We start from the raw sequence: 22039 nt of genomic DNA, 5'->3' as shown, positions 1-22039 counted from the left end.
TCCTCGGAGGGCAGACCCAGGACACGCCTCAGCCCTCCCGGAGCCTCCTCTACGGCCCGGCTCTGCCGCCTGCCACCCCGGCACCTGCCCTCTCATCTCAAGGTGCTGCTCACCTGGCTCCCCGACCCCAGGATGCAGTCCAAACCCCTGCTCGTGGCGTTAACAGCCTTCTCAACTGGCCTCACCCGGCCTCGCTGGGCGGGGTGCTACCCCTCTCTCCCACCCATCTCCTGTAGGCACCACGCTGCAGCCAGCCCACGCTGCGTGCCTGGACCATGCCCACCTTCAACAGCTCTGTTCTTACTGTTGCACCCACCCACCACACCCTGCCCCACCACAGCCCCCTCTGCTGGTGCCGTCTGAGCCATCCTTTAAGACTAGTGCGAAGACACCTCTTCCAGGAAGCCTTCCCTGACCACACTCACAGGACTGAAACAACTTAGTCTCCTCAGGGCCTCCTGCTTCTGCCTCAAGTAGAGCATATTCCATATTCCTTCAGACACTGTGTTCACTCCTATAAACATCTGTCTCCTCTACTTGACCGCAGATCCCTGGATGGCAGGGGCCATCTCAGGGTCAACAGTGAATCCACGAAGGCCTCATTTAATGGGAAAAGTGCTGTGTGGACAGTGGGGTTGAGTAGAAATGCTTCCATGTCATGTGTCATTTGTCACACAGGCTGTATGTTTTGCAAGATCATCTTTTAGCATCTGAGAGGACGCACCTGAGTTGATGTGTGTATTTTCTCATCAAGGGCATCAGAAGAAGCACTCGGAGATGAGGCACCACCCAGAAGGCTGGAGGGATGTGGAAGGATGGGGCGGCACAGGCATGTACACACACACACAAACGTGCACACATGTGCACACACATGCACGGTACACACGTGTGTACACACATGCACTGTGCACATATGCATTGCACATGTGTGCACACATGCACACGTGCACACATGCATTTTGCACGTGTGTCCACAATGCATTGTGCACATATGCATTGCACACACTGCACACATGTGTACACACATGCACGTGTGCACGTGTGCATGCTTGCATGTGTGTACACACACGGAAACTTGCCCAAGACATAAAAACATGCCAATCTCGTTTAGAAAAGACGCACTTTGGGGATGAATGTCCTTCAAAGAACAGACTATCTGAACGTATTCCGGACAAGGGATCCTGAGACTATTACCTTCGCAGGGTCTTCCAGAATATTCCACGGGGAGGTCGGGGGTGCCTCCCTCGCAGCTGCAGGTGAAGGACCCCAGGCTGTTGCGGCAGGAGGAGCCCGGGGCGCAGTCGTCCTCCCCGCTGTCACACTCATCGTAATCTGCGGCGTTTAGGAAACAAGACAGGAAACCCTCACAGGAGGCTTGAGCATCGCGGCTCTGCCCACTGTTTACAGGCAGCCTGCATCTCGGGAACCAAGGTTAAAATGATCAAATGATAGCAAAGATGGCCAGTTCTGCAGGGTTCGGGAGACAGGGCGGTACCCCGATTTTCTGCCAGGGATGGGGGTGGGAGGCAGGTGGCAGAAAGTCTGCAGGGGCTGTTCTGGAAGGAGGATGATGGGGGCGGATGTGGGGGGGGAGGGTGCAGGCAGCTCAGCATCCCCTCAGCTCCCTGGAGACCAGGAGACCAACGGGCCCCACCTGGACCCTGGTATCAGGCAGAGGGACCCCGGCACACACTTGCTTTCATCTCTAAGCTCAATTACTTACCTTATGAACCATAATGCGGCTTTACTGCAGAAAATGGATAAAAACCAGGACAGCTTAGCAAAGAACATAAAATCCCCCCGTGAGGCCACCTCCCAGGTGTAAGCGTTTGCATGTTGGTGTATTCCTTTCCAGCCTTTTGAAAGGCAGACTGCAATGCAGCTAAGATCACGTTTTATACACAAATGTGAGTCCTGCTTCCATCCCATTTCCTTGGGTCAGGAATATTTTCTATCTCAGCAAACCTCATTTTTAATAATTGCCTGACAGTCCATGGCATGGATTACCAAAATTGACTTACTACCTTCCCTATTACGGGACTGTGGGTTATTTCCAATCTTCTGCTTTTAAAGTAACACTGAGAAGAATGTCTTTGCATGTAAACTATAGTCCACATGAGTTCTGTTTCCTTAGGATGGAGTCCTATAAGTGCTATGATCATGTGCTACATGCAATAAGCAGGATAAAACATTAAGGAAGAAAGACAAATATCATATGATATAGCTTATCGGTGGAATCTAAAAAATTGGTACAAGTGAACTTATTTACACAACAGAAATAGAATCACAGATGTAAAAAACAAACTTATGGTTCCCCAGGGGGTGAGGAAGGGATACATTGGGAGATTGGGATTGACATATACACACTACTAGATATAAAATAGGTAATTAATAAGGACCTGCTGTATAGCACAGGGAACTCTATTCAATACTCTGTAATGACCTATATGGGAAAAGAATCTAAAAAAGAGTGGATAGGTATATATGTATAACTGATTCACTTTGCTGTACAGCAGAAACTAACGCAACATTGTACATCAACTGTACTCCACTAAAAATTAAAAAAACAAAAACAAAAACAAAAAAACAAAGTAAAAAAAAACCCCAAAAAATAAAAAAACAAAGTGGATGAAACATTTTTAAAGCTCTTGACAAATACCAGGAAGTGTGAGCAAATCCTATTCTCCCAGCATTGTGTGCAGGGGCTGCTTCGCTATCAGGATTATCTTTAAAAAAAAAAAAATTCCTTGTAGATAGGCAAAAAGAGTAACTCATTTTAATGGGAATGCCTTTGATTCTTCCATCTTTGTTAGTCGCGTGGGAGTCATCTTTCACATATGGTCTATTTGGGTCTTTTGTGCCTGTGTCTATTGGGTTCTTAGTATTTTATTACCAATGTGTGTGATCGCTCTTTATTTAGGATATAATTCTTCATCAGATTGTTGAAATTACTTTTTGGTTCACTGCTTGCTTTACAATGGTGACTGTTTTGTTTGACATGAGAGTTTTAACTTTTTATAGAGTCAAAGAGTCCAGACTTTTCCTCTGCAGGCTTAACCCTTCTCATTCCAAAGATCAGAAAAATATTCATCTATATTGCCTTTGATTTTATCCACACATATAACTATAAGCCTTTTATCATTTATTCTCAGGCATGCTATGTGCTAGGGTCTGAACTGTGTGTCCTCAAAATCTGTGTGTTGAGGCCTTGACCCCCAGTGTGACTGCATTTGCAGGTGGGCCCTTTAGGAGATAATTAAGGTTAACTGGGGTCGTTAGGGAGGGGCCCTGATCCGATAGGACTGATGTCCTTATAAAAAGAGACAGCAGAGCGCTCCCCCTCTGCACACACAGAGGAAAGGCCATGTGAGGACACAGCAGGAGGGCGGCCGCCTCCACGTCAGGAGCGGGCCCTCACCAAAATCAGTGGGCACCTTGATCTTGGACTCCCAGCCTCTAGAACTGTGAGAAAATAAATGTTTGTTGTTTCCATTTGTGGTATTTTGTTACAACTCCAGCTGACTAATACAATATGAGAAGAGACTCTAAATTGCCTTTTCTCCCTGCTTTTCTTTTCAATTATTTTTCCTAGGATCTCCTTGGAAACTGTGCTTGGGAGGAAGTCTGACAGCAGAGAGGGACCTGTCTGCCCTCAGCCCATGGAAGAGAAGCAAAGGCGGGAGGGGCAGGACGCAGCCTGCAGAAAGGTTGCAGCATCCCCGGGAATCTTTGCAGGTTCACCCGAAGATTTTTCAACCCTTAAACCTTTTTTTAAAAAAAAAAACATAGGAGCAATAAGAGAGATGAGGGTTCTATCTGTTTCACATTCTCATCTAACGCAGGGAAGCCCTCAAGAGGAGGCGCGTCTTTCAGAAACAAAGCCAGTGGCTAGGATTTCACTGCCTCTCCTCTGCAGAGTGAGCCGCCATTGGGGTCCAGCCTCCGCCTACCCGCTATGAAGGGGTCACCTCCGACCACCTCCAGCAGAGGGGCATTCTGAAAGGCGGCCAGGAACGTGGCAGACACCTCCCGGACATCCACGTCTGCGATGACCAGCAAGTTGAACTCCACCACGACGCTGCCGCTGGAGATGCGGGTCACTTCCACCTGCACCCCACCTGTGTCCAGGTGCTGAAGCATGGAGGCTGGCAAGGAATTCCGCACCTTTAGAGAAACAGGTCTGGTGAGAAGAACCGCGTGCCGAGAGAGGAAAACGGGGTCCTCGTCCTAAGGTGGCTCCTCTGGGGATTGCAGCCAGCAGCAGCGCTGGCCTTGGGAAAGATGTCAAGGCCACAGGTCAGTTCTGCCGAGTCCCCAGGCCCGGCACGAATGCCGGTGGGGTCTGAGGCACGGAGCCCTGTCCCCCAACCAGAGCCAGCTGGTCAACATGGGGCTAAGTGCCAAAGCCCCCCCGCTACGGCGCTTGTAACTTGGTAGGGGGCTCACAGCGGCATTTAGGATCTGCTGCTCTTAGCTCAGAGCCCCGGAGGGCAGGGCTGAGCAAGTGGTGCTAGGGAGGGACACCACCTCCCCGACTCCATTTTTTCCAGGACGGTCCTTGTGACCCGCATACTGCAGAACACTTCCCCTTCCTTTCTTCCTGCTGCCCTTCCGAAAACTGCTTCCCCTTGAGCACCCCACCCTACCTACCCTACTGAGACAGATAGTTCCTGCCTCTAAAAGCCTTGTTCATTATTCCATCAATTTGGACAGAATCCTACATCACACACCATATTATTCCATTCTAGCCCATCATGGCCAAAATGCCCAGAAAGGTACCCAATCTTGTAATGAGCTTTAAGTTGTGCATATAATGCAAATGTGCTATGGAAGAGCCCACTTCCACGGCAAACCTCAGAGAGAAAACCTGGTCTGCATCTGAACTGCATGAGGTTCAAGGCACAGGCTCGTGGATTCCCAGCCTTGGGACAGCCAGTGTGAACAAGTCTGTTGTCACCCATCAGAGGGTGCAGATGCCCAGGAGACCTGCAGTCACATGGCTGCCACCTTTATCATTGGAAGAGTTGGTCTTCTCTCTCTCTCTGTCTCTCTTTCTCTCTGGGATTTCCGGAGAGGGATCTGCCAGAGTCTTGGGTTAATATCACTTTTATCTGCATTTCGAGCCAGTCTCAAAGCGAACTGAGCGAACTGTCCAGCAAACTGTTCCTGTCAGTTGCTAGGAACTGACAAAGAACAAAGTGACACATTAACCCACAACCTCCCAAAATGTGTCCTAATGTCCTATGTAGGTGTTAAGTTGCATAATTATTTGCTATCCTGAAACTCTAGACAGACAAAAACTGTCCCCCTAAATAGGCAAAAGATGAAAAGTTTTAAAAAGGAGAGATTAATCAAGGAACTTAGGGTAGCACTGAAGCTGCCTCATGTGACCACCAGAGCTATGTGAACTGATTTCAGTGATTGTCGTTTAATGTGACGTGTAACTATCATTTAACCTAAGGAAGATTTGATTTTGTTGTTTAATGTGATGTGTAACTATCATTTAACCTAAGGAAGATGTGATATACATATGAATCAAACCATCAACAGTTCTTGAATCCACACACTGGGCCAGAAGCTGGGGACCTCAGAATAAGTAAAGCAGGATCCCCGATCCCCAGAATAAATCAAGCAGGATCCCTGATTCCCAGAATAAATCAAGCAGGATCCCAGATCCTCAGAATAAATAAAGCAGGATTCCAGATCCAGAGGAGTCCCAGTGGGGCAGTTCCTGGAGGCAGCATGACTGTTTTATCAGGAACGCTGATGGGATTGAACGGAATCACCAAACAGCGCGGCCACCAGCGTTGCTAAGGCTAAGGCGCCACCGTGTTATGACTCCACCAACAGGTGGCGCTGCCGAGCTCTCTCTAGTCTGCGTCTTAAACCCCCAGAACAAGGAAAAGCTAAAATGTATGAGACGTCCTCTACGCAAACAAGATCATGACAAGTGCATTCTCTATTCATCAAAGGGTAATCTAACCACCAGCAAAAAGAATATTGAGATTGCTCCTCTAACTAAATTGTAACAATATACCATCCCAAACAATGCCAGTGGGTTGGCGGAGGGCACTGCAAGGAAGAGTAGGAAAAAGAATTTTTTTAAGGTCGGATCATAGTGGCATTATTCACAATAGCCAAAAAGTGGAAGTAACCCAAATGTGCATCAATGGACCATGGATAAAGAGAATGTGGTCTGTCCATACAACAGAATACTACCCAGCCATAAAAAGGAATGAAGTTCTGATGTTGGTACCGTATGGATGAACCTTGAAGACATTATACTCAGTGAAATAAGCCAGACACAAAAGTCACATATTGTATGATTCCATTTCTATGAAATACCCAGAACAGGCAAATCCATAGAGACAGAAAACACATATCTGGTTCCAGGGGCAGAGGGAAGGACAGATGATGAGCTAATGGGTTTCTTTCTGAGAGGATGAAAACTTTCTGGAATTAGCTGGTGGTGATGGTTGCACAATTCTGCAAATACAGTCTAAACCACTGAATCGTGCACTTTAAAAGCGTGAGTTTTACGGTATGTGAAATAGATCTCAATTTTTTAATTTTTTTCTTTTTAAGGCCGGGGGAGGCTTTCTGCTCTACGGGGTCCCACATCAATAAAGAAGTTTCACTGAACAGGAAACGATGTGAAGTAAGGATGCAGCAGAGGAAAAGGTTGTCTCTCCCACCTGCTGATGTGTCTGTCTAATGGCAGATCCAGGACACAAAGGCACCACACCAGAGCTGGAAGTCCCAGCTTCCTTCGGATATGAGAAGTCTATAGCACCTTCAGGTCTGGGTCCCATTTGGCTGCCACTAGGATGCTACCACCTCCCTCCTTCACATCCCAAGAGAAAATAAGGACCGATTCCACCAACTTACCATCCTAAAGAATAGCTCTAGGAAGGCCTGGTACTCCTTGCTGCTTGCGTTGCGGAAGGATTCTGAATAATTGACGTTTGCTATTCTGACTTTTCCACTGAGCTTCTGGGCCGCTGCAGGATGGAGAATAAACACGTTTGCAATGGTATCAGGTAGCAGATTACCATCTCTATCTTAATAATAGTATTTTTACGTTGGCCAGGAAGAACATCAAACTGAGGCTGATTTGCACTCTGTAAAGAAGGAACAGCGCCTGGTACGCACAGACACAGCCCCCAGCTCTGGAGGACGACGGGACAGAGGCTGGGCGCAGAGGGAGACACTTCCGGAGGCCGCGGAACCAGCTCAGCCCCTGCGTCTCTCTCCAGCCTGCCTGGAGAGAGTGTGGCAACAACTGGAGAGTGTGACCTGACCTAAAAGCCATCAGGAGCAGGAAGGTGCACCGGTGAGAGCAGAGGTGGACCCATCTCAGGCCGGGGTCACGCACGCGTGGGCCGCTCCTCCCTGTTACCTGTGCACGAAGTGGCCACGTAATTCACCAGCAACCCGGGATAACTCTGAGAGTGAAAGGAGGCACGATCCGGTAATGATGCCGAGGCTCAGCTGTACGCCAGCTGTGCAGGCAAACCAGGATATAGATAGTGTCGCCTTGCCACGCGTCTGCTTGGATCCCACAGCTCAGGACAGAGCGCCCAGAGGTCCTGTGGCAGCCAGCTCTCCCTCCGCCATCCCCACATCCCTGCCTCTCCCTGCTTCGCACTGATCTGTTCCATCTGAATCTTCTCCCTCCGAGTAGGGCTTCTAGGAGTACGTGGTCCAGGAGCATCGCCCCGCTGCATGCTGGGTCCCGAGTAGCAGCCGTCTCAGTTCTTGTTCAGTGATTCACCAGGTATCTGTGAAGCCCCTGCTACGTGCGGGGTATTCTGGGCAGTGAAGGAGGAAGGCTACGTTGTCCTGTTGGGTCTGAGTGTCCCTCCCCCAGGAGTGTGTTGCCCAGACGTGTGACAGACCACAAAGCTGTCCCACTATGTGTTCCTGGATGAACCCCAAACCCCATACCCTCGGGATCATGGCTGTCACTGTGCCTGAGGGCCACCGGTCCAGACTCACAACAACTGGAGAGTGTGACCTGACCTAAAAGCCATCAGGAGCAGGAAGGTGCACAGGTGAGAGCAGAGGTGGACCCATCTCAGGCTGGGGTCACACAGAAGCGCGGGCCGCTCCTCCCTCCAAGCACGGGTGAGACCTTCAGATGGCAGATGTACACAAAAGCCCAGCACCAGCTGTCCTCCAGGGCTGCCCTGCCTGACCGTGCGGCCAGCAGCGACCTCCACTTCTCCAGCTTGCCATGAACTTGCACTTGCCTTCATCACCCACATCTCCTCTCTAATTTCCCAGTTCACAGCTAATTCGTATTTTCAAGCATATAAAAAGAAGTTCTAAACGTTTATGACTTAGGCATCCCCCAATGGGTCATCTTAGGCATCTCCCAAGGGATGTGCACCCCATCTCGAAGACCACTGTCATCAACTCTTAGACAGTTGCCCAAGATTTGAGGACTAATCTGCAATATCAGGTCTGCCCTTGGCTGTTCAGGTAAGCTGGACATCCAAGAAGATGTGTGGATGAAAAATGCTAATGAGGAGAAAAGAGGAATTTTATCTGAATATATAACTATTGACAAGGATCAGCTCCACCTTATCAGAGGCTACGTTTGACTTGCTCAATTCTACTCCCCTCCCTTTTACTCTGCGGCCCCAGGCTCAGTGGGCGGGGAGGGGGGCACTCACAGATCTGTCCATCATCATCCTTCCTGAAAGCCAAGTCCAGGTCTGTTAGGAGTGAGGATGGTCACAGGAAATGGATAGACTAGCACTGCACCCATTTCCCTGCCACGTACCCATGAGGACACAGATGAGCGAGCGTCTGCAACCTCTGCAGAGTCTGGAGCGCTTTGCAAAGCAGCCTCTTTGTCCATCACCTGTCCCTGAAATAAGCCCCCTCCTGTGTGGCCTTTGACACCAGCTGAGTATGAAGTGAGCCAGACATTCCTACACTGAGAGGAAAACGGAATCCCAACATCCACAAGCTCATGCAGCTATTTTAAACCTTAACCCACCAAAAATCTTTTTCATGCCTTTTCTCCTCCCTTTAAGAACCAATGGCAAAAGCGTTTCTGAAGCCCGTTACCTGTCCTCACTTTCAGGCGGGCTCTGTCACTTTCTTTTCCACATGCTTTGGCCACGATCTCCACCAGGTGCAAAACGCCAGGCTCTAGGCCAGACAGTGTCAGGCTTGCGTTCCGGGTCTCCAGGTGCACAGTGGGGGTCCGCGCAGAAATCAGGGTGAGCTGGAAAGTGGGGCGCAGGGTGAGATCCGCCACCCATGCCACGTGAAAGCCCGTGCTGGTCACATTGGAGACGATGACCCTTCTGATGGGCATGGGAGCTGAGAAGTGGAATATAAATGCCCTGATTAAAATCAGTCCAACGTTCCCAGGAGACAGGAAGGAGAACCAAACCCCCCCCACCTCGGGGACATGAGTGTCCTCAGGGGAGGCCATCCCAGGGGAGTCAAGTCCCCCAGCTGCCAGCTGCACACGTGGATGCAGAGTCCCTGGACAGCCCCTGAGCCCTGGGCTCCCAGGGACGGCACCCCTGCCCCTTAGGTTTGCTCTGTGTCCACCCCTGAGGTCCCGGGACCTCTGGCAACAAAGTTTTCTTGAGCAGGTTATGGGCGGCTCCTTCAGAGCGGCTGCCCCCTCAACCCCTGGGCAGACTTCCCAAGGAATCAGCATGGTGGGCTTTGCTGGCTACAGACCATTGCTATGGGGGACTTGGGTGATTTACGTGGGCTTAAGAGCTTAGTTTTGGATCTAGCGCTGTGCAGCAGAGGAAATGCACCCACGGAGCTGCATTTAACAGTTGGATGCAATCCAGGGCCAGGCTAGCTCAGTGAGCTCACACAGGGATGCCAAGGCCACCTCCCTCCGTGGGAGTCGCAGGGCCAGACCCGTTCCCTGCACAGAGTGGCTGCCTGTCTCCTGGGGTATCACCCAGGGGTCTTGGTGATGGCTCAAGCCTCTACAAGTAATGGGTAATGTGGAACTGCTGGGGGTCAGTACGTCTGGGAGGGTACAGAGCTGCTGGGGGAGCTGCAGCAGGCTTGAGGGTGCAGAACTTCCGGGGAGGTACAGAAAGGTTGGGGGCCCAACCCTGCTGGGGGGATGTGCCCCGTGCTCAGTGCACTTAATGCAACACATGCCCAGCTTCCTGCTCCAGCTGTTGGCAACCGGGAGGCTTAGGAAGGGGGAGGGCCGGGCTGGAGAGAAAGTGGGGAGACCAAGTCCTCACCCTTATGAGACCGGAAGCAGACCACCAGGGGACAGAGCTGCACTGCGCTGGGTTTGCCCTACCCAGTGCTGCTGGACTGCCCTGGACTGGACGACTGTGTGAGCCTTTGCCCAAGGGAGCTCACACACCAGCAGCTCCACGTGGCCCCTGGGACGCACCCTTCCTGCCACTCACCGCAGGCTGGGGTCTTCAGAGATGCAGGCGTGTTGGCCGAGGGCAGGTCTGGGGAGCCGGAGGGTCCAGGGTCTGAGTTTTTTGGCCATGTGGGGTCCAGAGGTACTGGCGGTGTGTCCCTTGTGGGGAGGCTGGCGTGCCACTCAACGTGGTCCATGGGGCCCTGGGTAGGAGCGGGCCGGAAGGGCGGCTCCGTGGTGGAGTTCAGCGGCAGCCATCCAGGGGAGTCTGGTAGGCTGTCCATGGCCCCAGGAGGGGAGCTGTGGGTCGGCCCAGGAGCCCGGGAGGAGAAGGTGGTGCCAGCCACCCTGCTGGCCGTCCACCGGCTGGTCCCCAGGCCTGGGGCCACGCTGGCCTCCTCCTCCACGGCTTGCCCAGTGCTGTTCCTGCCGTGACCGAGCATGCCGCTGACCCCTCTCCTGGGTGGGAGCCCTGGGGTCCAGGCCTGGCCTGCTGCAGTGGTGCCCCACGGGTATCCAGGGCTGGGGGACAAGGCGGGGGTCTCCAGGCCGAGGGCTGTAGTTTCTGTGCTGGGACCTGGGGCTGTTTCGCCTGTCACCGGAGATGGCGCACCACCCGTGGGGCTCACCGCATCACCTGCCAAGACACAGCCTCTCTCAGACGGGGCATCTGGTCTACTCTGGTCAAGCGCTCCCCCACCCCCAGGTGACCTTAAAAGGGGGCACAGGCTATCCCCACGGGTGGTTAAGAATGTTTGACACGGCCCATGTTCGTGGTCTCCCAAGAGCTCTCTCGGAAAGCCATGGAGCCTCTCCATTTGATCAGTGAGGATGCCGTGACCCCGAGATTAGGGGGTCCACCTGGGAGGCTGCAGAACCAGGACATAAACGCAAGGCTTGGTTCTTGCAGGCCTCAGATGGAACATGGATCCACGGGCCTTTGGGAAATTGAGATAATTTCCCCCAAATGTGTGCTCAGTGTGGGGCTAGGCTCTGGTCACTCTTATCAGCTTGCTGGGCGACACAGGTATAAGAAAAAGGATGGGAGAAGAGAAGCTGTGTGGGTCTTAGGAAGCGGGACAATACACACAGTAGTTAAGGACTAGAGGCTTTCTCCCAGGGAACCATTCTCTGCTGCTTCTTCCAGCCAGAAAGCCTTTGCAGGGATGGCAAACAGGTAGCTGAGCACCTCTGCTGCCCACCCTGTGTCCAGAGCAGACATTGCTAGTTGATCACAGCATTTTAAGTCTGTATATGACCTCCTCCTGCTTCTGAACTCAGCACGCCAGGTAGCCCCAACAAGATGATCAGACCTGGCCCCCAAAAATATTAGGGCAGAGACATGCCAAGAATGGGGCTCAGAGGCCCCACATCAAGGCCTTCTCCACGCTCACCGGGGCTCCTACACCATCTTGGGCTCCTGCACACCCAGGGAGGGACCCCTGCCCACCCAGGGAGGGACCCCTGCCCCCAGGGGTTTCATCATGACTTTCTCTGACTCTTTCATTCGTAAAAATAATTTAAAATCATACTTTCAAACGGCATTGGTATAAAGACTAGATTCGTAATTGATATTTACTGTTATTAGATTATGTTTTTCTTTTGATTTTAAAAGCAATTAAATCATTCTCATGGGCCCCTAACAGTATGGTGGGTCCCGGGCACTGTGCCCACCCTGCCTGAGGGAAGCCAACGCTGGTCCACCCCAGGTCCTCAGGGAGGGGGCTCAGCCCAGAGCTGGGGGCTTGGGGGCGGGGCGCACCGTCACAGGCCCGGCCCGGTCTGGAGGGGTGGGCGTCCCTGGCCGTCCGGCACCGGCAGGTGTACGAGCCCTCGAGGTTGATGCACTGGGCTGCCGGCGAGCAGTCGTGCTCCAGTCTATCTGCGCACTCGTCCCAGTCTGTGGGCGGGAAAGAGACAGGACGGGAGCGGGTGAGAGAACAGCCAGAGGCTGCTCAAGCAGAGCGCGATGGTGGCAACTTCTTGCTGACCGTCTTTGCAGAGAACGACCAGAAGGATGGAGCAGGGCGTCAGTGAAGCCCTTGGCATCCAGCACCCGGGGCTGGCGGTGGGGTTCCCTGCGCAGAGCCCTCGCTGAAGCTCCTATTTGGGTCAAGGCGACAAACCGAAAGCTGGCCCTTGCCCACCTCCACCGCTGGCTGATCTGGGGGCAGAGGTTAGGGAACGTTGGGATTCCTGTGGAGGTATTAGCATCCACAGGTGTGAATATATTCCCCTCTTGTTTATTCTTTGTTCATAAGGTGCTTTCTCTTCCCTCTGATGTGCCAACATCCCCTCATCTTTAGTGTCTCAAGAAAGAAACAGAAAAGTAACTGAGCCAGGACGTGTCCAGTTAGTATAACATGAACTTTCCAAGACACAGATAGGATGGCTGTAAATACAGCCTCCCCGAGTCTGGGAAATGACTGTGAGAGACCCCAAAGCCCCGTGCCCCTGGGAAGCCCTGACCCTTCTGACCTGGGCAAGGAAGGCTCAGAGAGCCCCCCAGCCCTATAAATCCCCCCAAACCCTCCCCTGCCACTGTCCTTTCTCGGCCTCTGAACTTGAACTTATTTACAAAACAGAAATAGAGTCACAGATGTAGAAAACAATCTTATGGTTACTGGGAGGAAAGAGGGGAGGGATAAATTGGGAGATTGGGATTGACATATACACACTACTATATATAAAATAGATAACTAATGAGGACCTACTGTACAGCACAGGGAACTCTGCTCAATTCTCTGCAATGACCTGTATGGGAAAAGAATCTAATAAAAGAGTGAATATACGTATATGTACAACTGATTCACTTTATTGTACACCTGAAACTAACATAACATTGTACATCAACTCTACTCCAATAAAAAATAAATAAATAAAAATAAACCCTTAAGGAATCAATACTCAAGCTGTATTTCAGGCTGGGAGGAGCCGGGGGTCGGGGGGCAGTCTTCCCACAGCTCTAGAAATCCATCCTTCAGCCCAGGTCCGGCTCTACGGGTCACTGCCTGTCCCATCCCCGCCCAGGAGAGCAGGTGGTTGTTAACAGAGTTGCATTTGCCAGCTGGGGAGGCTGGGTGCCTCGACGGGGTGAGGTTACCCTTGGGGGGTGGCTACCAGGCTTCCCGAGAGCTGCAGGCGGGGTCCCCGAGCCAGGCTCAGGGCGCCAGCGAAGCCCAGACTTGGCTGGGCTTCAAGTCAGGATAAGGCATGAGTCCAGTTTCGTGCAGAGAAAACTCTGCCACTAGGTGCTCAGAGGCCCGTCTTGTGGTTTTCAGTTTTGCTTCATGTGATCTTCACAGAAGCAGCCCCCACCGAGCCCAGCAGACTCATCAGCTGACGCAGCAGTTACACCCCGACCCAGATCCCCCTGGAGCGCAGCCTGACCTCCAGGTGGCTCGAAAGTGCTGGGGCGTTAAGGCCGGGGCTGAAGCCAGGCCGGCCGGGCAGCAGGGCCACGAGGAGAGCGGAAGTCCCCGTGGAGACCTGAGCTCAAACCGCAGAGCACTGGAAGTTATCTTGGGGAGGTGACTCCCCACCCGCTTCGCTCGGCCAGCACGTGGCTCGGGGGTAAGTCTGAGTAAGATACAGACAACTCTGCTTTGTCGTGTACAAAAGCCCGAGGCCTGGCAGTTCTTGGGTTCAGAGCGGGAGGCGGGTGTGCGAGCTGTGAGAGCGGCCAGGCGGCCTTTGCGCCTCCTGGGCCGCCAGACGAGGATGTGGACCAGCTCCTGGTGCAGGACCTGCCCTCTGCTCCTGTCGGCCCTGAAGCTGGGATGAGGATGTAGCCCACTTCCCAGAGGAGGGGGCAGCTGTGACAGAGCCAGGACTCCTGGCACAAGTAAACCCCCAGGAATGAGGCAGGGAGGCCCAAGGATAAGCCGCCCCATCCCTGAAAGGGCAGGCTCCGTGGGAAGCCCCAAACTGTCTTTGGGGCCCAGGTGGCCTTCAGAAGTGAAGCCTGGCCAGAGCCCTCAGCCCTTCCTGGGGGCCAGAGTCAGATTCTCACTCAAGGAGGAAGGTGGTCACAGAGAACTGGGTTCTAACGGCGGCAGGAACAGAGGCTGGACCAAAGGCAGTGCCACCGAGTCTGGGGAAAGCAAGCCCAGCCCAGCAGGCCAGGCGGATGGTGACAGTCCTGGGGCCAGGCTCCCTGCTCATGCACCGTCTCCCACCGCCCATAGAGGCGACAGGAAGGTCCACTGCGTCTAGGATGCTGTCAGGGGTGCGCGGCCGACTGGAAGCTTCGGGGAGCGTGGCTAGGCCAGTCCTGAGATCACAAGAGAGGGCGCGGCCCCCCAGTACTGTGGTGACCCCAGGGGAACCCCTCACACAGAACAGTGCCGCCATCAGGCCTCGTTTGGCTGGCGTCTGCACAGAGCATGAAGGCACGCAGGGGCCACGTAGACGCACGTGGAGGCCCAGTGGGTTGTCTGCACCTGGAGCAAATGAGCAGGACGGCCCTTCCGGAGCAGATTTTAAGGAAGGGGAGGGGCGAGGGTGGGAGATCCAAGGGGAGCGAAGGGAAGGCAGGAGGGACGGAAGGTGAGGGCTCGGGGACACTGTAGGACCTTCCGGGCCTGAGAACTCCCCCGAGATACGAAAGGGCATCCTAGAGAAGAGTTAAACTGAAATGTCGGCGGTGCTGTCAGACGTGCGCCGGGCACGCCGCTAACCCCACACCTGCAGGATCCCTTTATTTACCCTCCAGGGGGAATGGGTCACTCTTCCTGTCTCTCAGCTGAGCACACTGAGGCCCAGGAGGCGACATGCCTTGTACAGGGACCCACAGCGAGGGAGTGTCAGAGCTGGGATGCCAGCCTGGCCCGTGAGGCCCCCGCCCGCCGGGCAGTGTGAGCAGGAACGGAGACCAGGCTGCTGCTGAGCTCTGGGCCTCCTCGCACGGGGCACGGCCCCCTGGAGGACGACCAGGACACGTGGCCACCCAGTGACCCGGGCGGGGTGGAATGGGCCTCGGGGAGAAGATGAGGTCGTGACACCATGACCGCCACGCTGCTGGGACACGTCGATTCACAGACGCGAGAGCTCCCAGATAACCCGGGAAAGCTCAGCAGTGCCAACACCACCATTTCTGTGGGCGTCGCTGAGGACAGGAGCTTTCTGTGCTGCGGTTTGTTGAATTTTTGCAGAATAACAATGAATGTGCTTCTCCAGTTCCCCGGCTGTGACTGCGGGGCTGGGGGCTCTGGGCCGGTGGGGAAGGCGGGGGACTTGGGTTCGGGCCTCCCCGGGTGAGGGCTGCGGCCCGGGGGCTGCCCCTGGGGCTCTGGATCAGGGAACTCTGTGCAGGGCAGAGCCGCCTCGTCCGCCAGTAACAGCCGAGGCCCCTCATGGCCCTGGGAGACCCTCCCACTACGGCCCTCAGCTCCGAAATGTTAGGCAAACAGCCTACTGTTTTCAGGGATGCTGCAAGGTGAGGGTCTGCTGGGGGCTCCCAACTTCCAAGGATACTTCCAGAACTTCGTGGGGCGGGGAGTGCTTCAGAATGATGAACCCTGGGATATCAGCAATGCAGGGCACCTCTTCTTCCTTTGCATGAGTTTGCTGAGGCTGCCATCACAAACTGTCACAAGCTTTCAAGCTGACTTAAAACAGAATTCATTCTCTCACAGTTCTAGATACCAAAGTCCAAAATCAAGGTGTTGGCAGGGCTGGGCGCCCTCTGGGGCTTTTGGGGAGGGTCCTTCCTGCCTCTTCCGGCTTCTGGTGGCCCTTTGGGCTTCTCGGCCTGTGACTGCATCACTCCTGCCTCTGCCTGCATCTTCACGTGGTCTCCTCCACGGTCCCTGGGTCATCTCCTTTTCTGTCTCTTCTAAGGGCACTGTCATTGGACTTTGGGCCCACCCTGATCCAGGATGATTTCAGATCCTTAATTTCATCTGCAAAGACCCTTCCTCCAAATACGGTCACGTCTGAAGTTAGGCGTGTGCTTATCTTTGGGGGCCACCATTCAACCCACAGCATCACTTGACAAAGCTCTGGAATAACCTAAGCCCTGGGGCCACGGGATGAGGCTGGGAAGCACCTCGAGGTTAGGGCTGGATCTCCAGACGACGGCTCAGATCTGTCTCAGGTGGGCTCTGGGAGTGCAGGCCGAGGAGCCACCCACAGGCTGCCGGGCGTCTGCCCAGCACTTATCCCCTGAACCCAGGCAGGCAGGCCCACCAGGTGCAGAGGGCAGCCGTCATCTCCATCCCCGAGGGGGTGAATGACAGTGGGACCCCAGGCTCAGCAGGCAGGCGTTTCCCAGGTGTGACTTCAGGTGTGACACTCCCGCGGCCCCTTCCCTGCATTCGTGGGTTGGGGGAGCTTGGGACAGCAAGCTGGCAGGCGACGGAGCTCAAAGGAGTTGACAGCGCTCACTCTGGGACCTGTTCCACTGGGAGGTCGCGCATTGCATAGATTGAGCCCCAGACAGGCTCTTTGATGTAGAGACTGCGGTGCCCTCACCGCACGAGGGAACTTCATCCCTGCTTTGACAGCAAAACCTTCCTATGTGACAGCTCGCTCTCTCTGTCTCTATGTCTGTCTCTCTCTGTCTCTCACTGCCCTCTCTGCATTCCCTGCATCTTTCCCTCTCTCTGTCTCTTGATGTCTCTGCCTCTGTCTTATCTCTGACTCTGTCTCCCCCTCTCTCCCCATCTCTCTCTCTCTCTCTCACTGCCCCCCTGCCCCCAACCCCCTCTCCCCGCCTCTCTCTGTTTCTCCATCTCTCCCCCCTCTTCCCTAATCTGTGACTTCCTGTATCACCAAGTAAAATTGCAAGCCTTTGGGCTAATGAAATAGATCTCCATGTTAAGGCGCACCACAGCCAGGCTGTGCTGGGCCCCGATGCAGACACAGTAAGCTCCTGTCCTCGTGCCCCTCGTGGACCCTCCAGCCCGGTTCCACCCTGGGTTCTGGTGGCAGCTGAGAAACACCATCCAAGGGAATAAGCGTCCCTGAGCTCCAAGGGGTGCTTCTCCCATCAGGAATAGGAGGTGTGGGACACAGGTGGGCTCACAGTTTTGGGACGGCAGCCCTAGGCCCCAGTTCCCATGGAAGAACGCAGAATAAGGACTCAAATTTCATTTGCTTTATCTTTTGGAACAAAGTGAATGTTGATCAGAACTAACGCAGCCTGGGCTTTGGAGGGCATCGGGGCGGCACACCCTGGGCACGGGGAGGAGGACCCACCTTGCACAAGCGTCTCCCACTGGTCCACCTGGAACACGGTGCTCGCCCACAGAGGCGGGAGCATGGGGGACAGCGTGGACACGCCCACCGGGAACTCGGGGTCTTGCACCGTCAGTCTGAGCCTCACCACCACGCTTCCGGCCCGGAGAGACACGACCTGCATCCTCAGCTTCCCTCTTCGGTACAAGTCAGAAAGCGCCGGCGGAAAGGAGGTTGCAACCTGGCCCGGAAGAGGCAGCAGATGCTCAGACGTAGCAGACTTTTCCATCAAAGTCTTCAAAACCGGTCAGCGGGGCCCCGGGTGTGACACATGGTTGGTGCACAGAATCCACGTGTCCTCTCATGACCGAGAGGAGGCGCCCAGCCCACCCCCCCGGGGACAGTGGAGTTACCCCCCGCTCACCGCAGCCCTGGGACAGCGGGCCGGGCCTGGTCGGTCTTGGTAAGGACTCAGAGACCATGACAGGCGGCTCTCCGTCCTGCAGCCCTAGATGCACGGCCCACTCTGGGTGCCCTGGAAACCGGTGCGAAGATAACGTGTGTGTGAGAGAGACGGTTGGATTGACTGATGGATTGGCTGAGGGACCGAGAGGAGCAATCCCGTGGCTCTTCGGAGCTGCCCCCCCCCCCACTGGGCTGTATCCCCAGGAAGCATAGGCACAGCCAGGTGATCAGGGCCACCTGTGCCCGAGCAAGGAGACCCAAGCCTCGCCCACATTCCTCCTACACCATTCCTGCACCCACAGGCGAATTACTGCTAGAAACAAGGGAGAATTCTCCAGAAAAGTTCAAAAACCAACCCCTCTCTGCAAGTGAACATTGAGAGGCAGCCCTCCTTCGGTCCCTCCCATGTCCACACATCCTGCAAGTAGAAGCCTGAACTGCCCTCTTGTTCCAGAATATCTTTCCAAGACGTTTGTATGATGAACAGCCTTGGGAGAGAGAGAGGATGGCCCCGTCCTGAGCACAGAGCAGATCCGTTCACCGTCTGATGTGGTAAAGACAACGTCTCTTTCTGGAGCAAGGTTTAGGCGGGTTTGCATGGGGTTCCTCAGCTGTGATGCAGATGCACTGCACGTGCGTCACCCACCGGGTTCCCTCTGCATCACCCCCGTGGGACTTGGGGGCCAGCAGGGGACCTGGCACCAACGTGCCGCTCGTGCCGCCTGCTGTGCTGTGAGTGAGGGCATCCTTTGTCTCTGACCCAGGCATCTCGTGTCCTCTGCCAGCATCCATGCAACAGGCTAACTTACTAGCTTGCAGGAAGGGCCAAATCCTAGACCTTTCCCAGTTACTGACAGTTTGGGAAGTCGCTTTTTTCTCCAACTCAGCATCCCAGGATAGATGATAGCTGCTACTGGCCTGGTTCTCCCAAGCCTCGTGCTGGTGCCTGCCTTCAGCCCCAGGGAGGAACGGATGCTTTGATCACTGGTAAATGCTTACTCAATGAAGCTGCCCCAGAAAAGGAGGACAGAGGCCCCAGGTCCCCCAAACAGAAGGTTCGACAGAAAACCCAGCCGAGCCATCAAGTGGTCCAGCCCATTTGAATCAAAGTTGGTTTGGCCCCAAACCTATTTTAAGTCTGCATAAAAGGGGGCATTTTGAGCAATGACCTTGGGATTTGAGTCTGGCCCCTCGCTAGCCCTGGTGAGGGGCACTTGTCTCACACCCGCGCAGGGCGGGTTTCTGGCTCCGACTCTCTCTGAAAGCTCCTCTGCTGGGCTTTACCTCGTGCAGCAGCTGCTGGGAGAAGTTCTGGAACTCGGGGCTCCCACGGTCCAGCAGCCCCTCTGTCACATTGCGGTTTAGGATCCTGACTTTGACTTCGAACACCCGGGCCTCTGAGACAGACGGCAACACAAATTAGCTGAAATCCGGTGAGCACGAATCACATGCTTTTCTGTCAGTGTTTTCCAGTTTCCCCTACTCTTTGGAGGGGAATTTTTTAGAAAACAGATTGAGGCATGAGTCTTAGGTTTTAGTAGCCAAATTGGGGGAAATCAGCATGAGGAATATATGCCTCTGCGCTGGAGTGAAGGAAACTCAGACATAAACACACTCTTTTAGAGCCAAAGCAGGGAAACAAGGTACAAATGCCACATGGCTCACCCCAGCGGGAACTGGGGTTCAACCAGCCATGTAGGGTACGAAGGCCCCTCCAGCAATTCCTCATCCAGTGTGGCCGCTGCTTTCCTTGGCCTCAATCACAAGCACATGCCCCAGCCAGGCCCCTGACACTCACGTGACAAGTTCATCCTGATTTCTCTGGGACTTTCCAATTTTCCCACCAAAAGTCCCACCTCTCAAGAGCCTACTCTGTCCCGGACAAAATGATAGGGTTGGTCAACCTGTAAGGGAAGTGTCCTTTTCTTTGAACCTAAGTGAAGCTGGAAAAGATTCAAGATGGGACATGGGAGCATGTCTCTTTCGTTACCAAGAATGATACCCACATCCACAGCAGACCCTGCAGCAATGATCTAAATTCTAATGATCTAAAGGCACTCGCAGTTTGTCCCACCCTGGTTCTCCACCAGCCGGCGAGCTTCGGGCCGGTGGGGCAGAGTTTATCACCGCTGCACGCACACAGGCCCAGAAATGACACCAACATTTTATAGCGTACATTTTTAGACGGGGGCCCCTCTGAACTTTCTCCCACCTTAGCAAGAGGAACGGGTATCCCTTAGGGCCCGGGATTCCCAGGCACCAGTCCTGTCCACATCACAGAGCCTCTCGGGAGGTCAGTATCCACCAGTGCTTTGGGAATCCGGACTTACCGTGAGGCCCTGGGTCTCCACTGCTACGATAATCTCTATGGCCTCCAACATAGCAAGCGTTTAATAATGTCAAATTAATTAGCTAAGACCTTTAAAGTGAATCGAGCCTCTTAAAAAAGAAAAAAATAGGGCTCTGCAAACATAAGGCATTTTTACAATACAGAGAAGGAATGAGAATCCAGCTGGGGAAGGAATAAGCTGGTAATCAGGAGTCTTATGGAATCTTCCATATTATCTACTCTGCATTGGAATGTAGGTATTTTTTCCCGAGGGCACAGAGTCCATGGGGTTGGGGCGGAGCTGCATGTTCCTACTGCACGTCCCAGCTGAGATGAATTTGCGCTGGGACGTTGATCCCACCAATTTTCACATCTGAGATAAGTTGGGAGGGGACAGAGGGTGGAAGTGACCTGTGGGGATGGGGCCCCTCACGGTCCCAGTTTCCTCAAAGGGAAAAGAGTGTTCCCCCCATTTTCTCCGTGGAGCAACTTGAAAATAAAACAAGAAGGTGAGATGGCACCAGTTTGGAAATTAGAGGCTTGTGCAAAGTCAGGGGCTCGATTTTTTGCATGGCTGGGGTTCTGGGGGCCCTCTGGGGGCCCGTTCCGTGTGTTTGCAGTTTAGCATGGGTCAGCCCACAATCAGTGCATAAAGGGCGTAGGCCTGCCCCTCCCATCCCTCACTCATTCACTGCCGCCATCACTGTCACTGGCGTTATCCCTACCCGTGAGACAAACCCCCCAGAGGGTCCTTTTTTTTAATTTTTATTTTATATTGGAGTATAGTTGATTAACAATGTTGTGTTAGTTGCAGGTGTACAGCAAAGTGAATCAGTTATACATATACATATATCTATTCTTTTTCAGATTCTTTTCCCATTTAGGTTATTACAGAGTATTGAGCAGAGTTCCCTATGCTGTACAGTAGGTCCTTGTTGGTTATCTATCTTAAATATAGTAGTGTGTTTATGTCAATCTCAGACTCCCAATCTATCCCTCCCCCCAACCCTTCCCCCCCCCACCATAGCATCTTTCATACAGTGATTTCTGCCCTCTGCCTGCTCTGAACCCCCAGGCTGGGTCTCCCCCGCTGCTCTGGTCCCCAGACCAGAATGTCTCAGGGCCACACTGTCCCTATGCACACTTCCACGTCCCGCTGCCAGAGGCCAGCTTAGGAGGGAACTCCCCGGGCCGAACCTGACAGAGGTCTACACCACCAGGGTAGCACCACGACCAGGCAGAGGGGAGGTGGCATCATGGGGCAGGGCCAGTGTCAGCCACCTGACAGAGCTATGTGGGTCACGCCAGCTGCCTCCTGGACACTGGAATCCCCAATTCATGCCTACGCTGTGTTTGTTTGGGGCACAAATTTCTTCAGGGCTCTGATGCAGTGGGCATCGTGTTAGTTTTGCAAGTGCACAGCGTGGGAAATGAGGCAGACTTCGTGAAGATCTTACAGACGCTCAGCTCTTGGGTTTGGGGTAGTTATACAGACTCAGCCGTGTGGAATTAAGTGTGGCAGAAGGTCCTTCGATGCACACAAATCGCTACCCTCTTCTGCTTTACTATACTTTGGGCTTCACTCTATCTGACTGCATTATGCATCCTTCAAACCACAGCAAGATGGGATCTTGCCCTCATCACCGCAGGTGTCAGAAGAGCCCCCAGTCAGGATGAGACGCAGGGGAGCG

The 22039-nt window shown here is 53.7% G+C and overlaps 1 protein-coding gene across 1 annotated transcript in view; it reads right to left on the bottom strand.

Annotated features, from left to right (window-relative positions):
• The window catches only part of UMODL1 (uromodulin like 1), a 65165-nt gene that overhangs the window by 17276 nt on the left and 25850 nt on the right, over window positions 1–22039 (bottom strand). The window contains exons 8-15 of the mRNA XM_082461027.1: window positions 19304–19416; window positions 17576–17795; window positions 12138–12275; window positions 10416–11012; window positions 9079–9336; window positions 6889–7001; window positions 3951–4164; window positions 1195–1332 (exon numbers count right to left, since the gene is read on the bottom strand). Of these exons, the coding sequence (XP_082317153.1) occupies window positions 1195–1332; window positions 3951–4164; window positions 6889–7001; window positions 9079–9336; window positions 10416–11012; window positions 12138–12275; window positions 17576–17795; window positions 19304–19416 (1791 nt within the window). The remainder of the gene's footprint in view (window positions 1–1194; window positions 1333–3950; window positions 4165–6888; window positions 7002–9078; window positions 9337–10415; window positions 11013–12137; window positions 12276–17575; window positions 17796–19303; window positions 19417–22039) is intronic.

The sequence above is a fragment of the Balaenoptera physalus genome (assembly GCF_965194825.1).
Source record: "Balaenoptera physalus genome assembly, chromosome: 4".
NCBI classification, from domain to species: domain Eukaryota; kingdom Metazoa; phylum Chordata; class Mammalia; order Artiodactyla; family Balaenopteridae; genus Balaenoptera; species Balaenoptera physalus.
The sequence above is the reverse complement of the archived record's forward strand: the minus strand, read 5'-3'. Positions and strand labels throughout refer to the sequence as shown.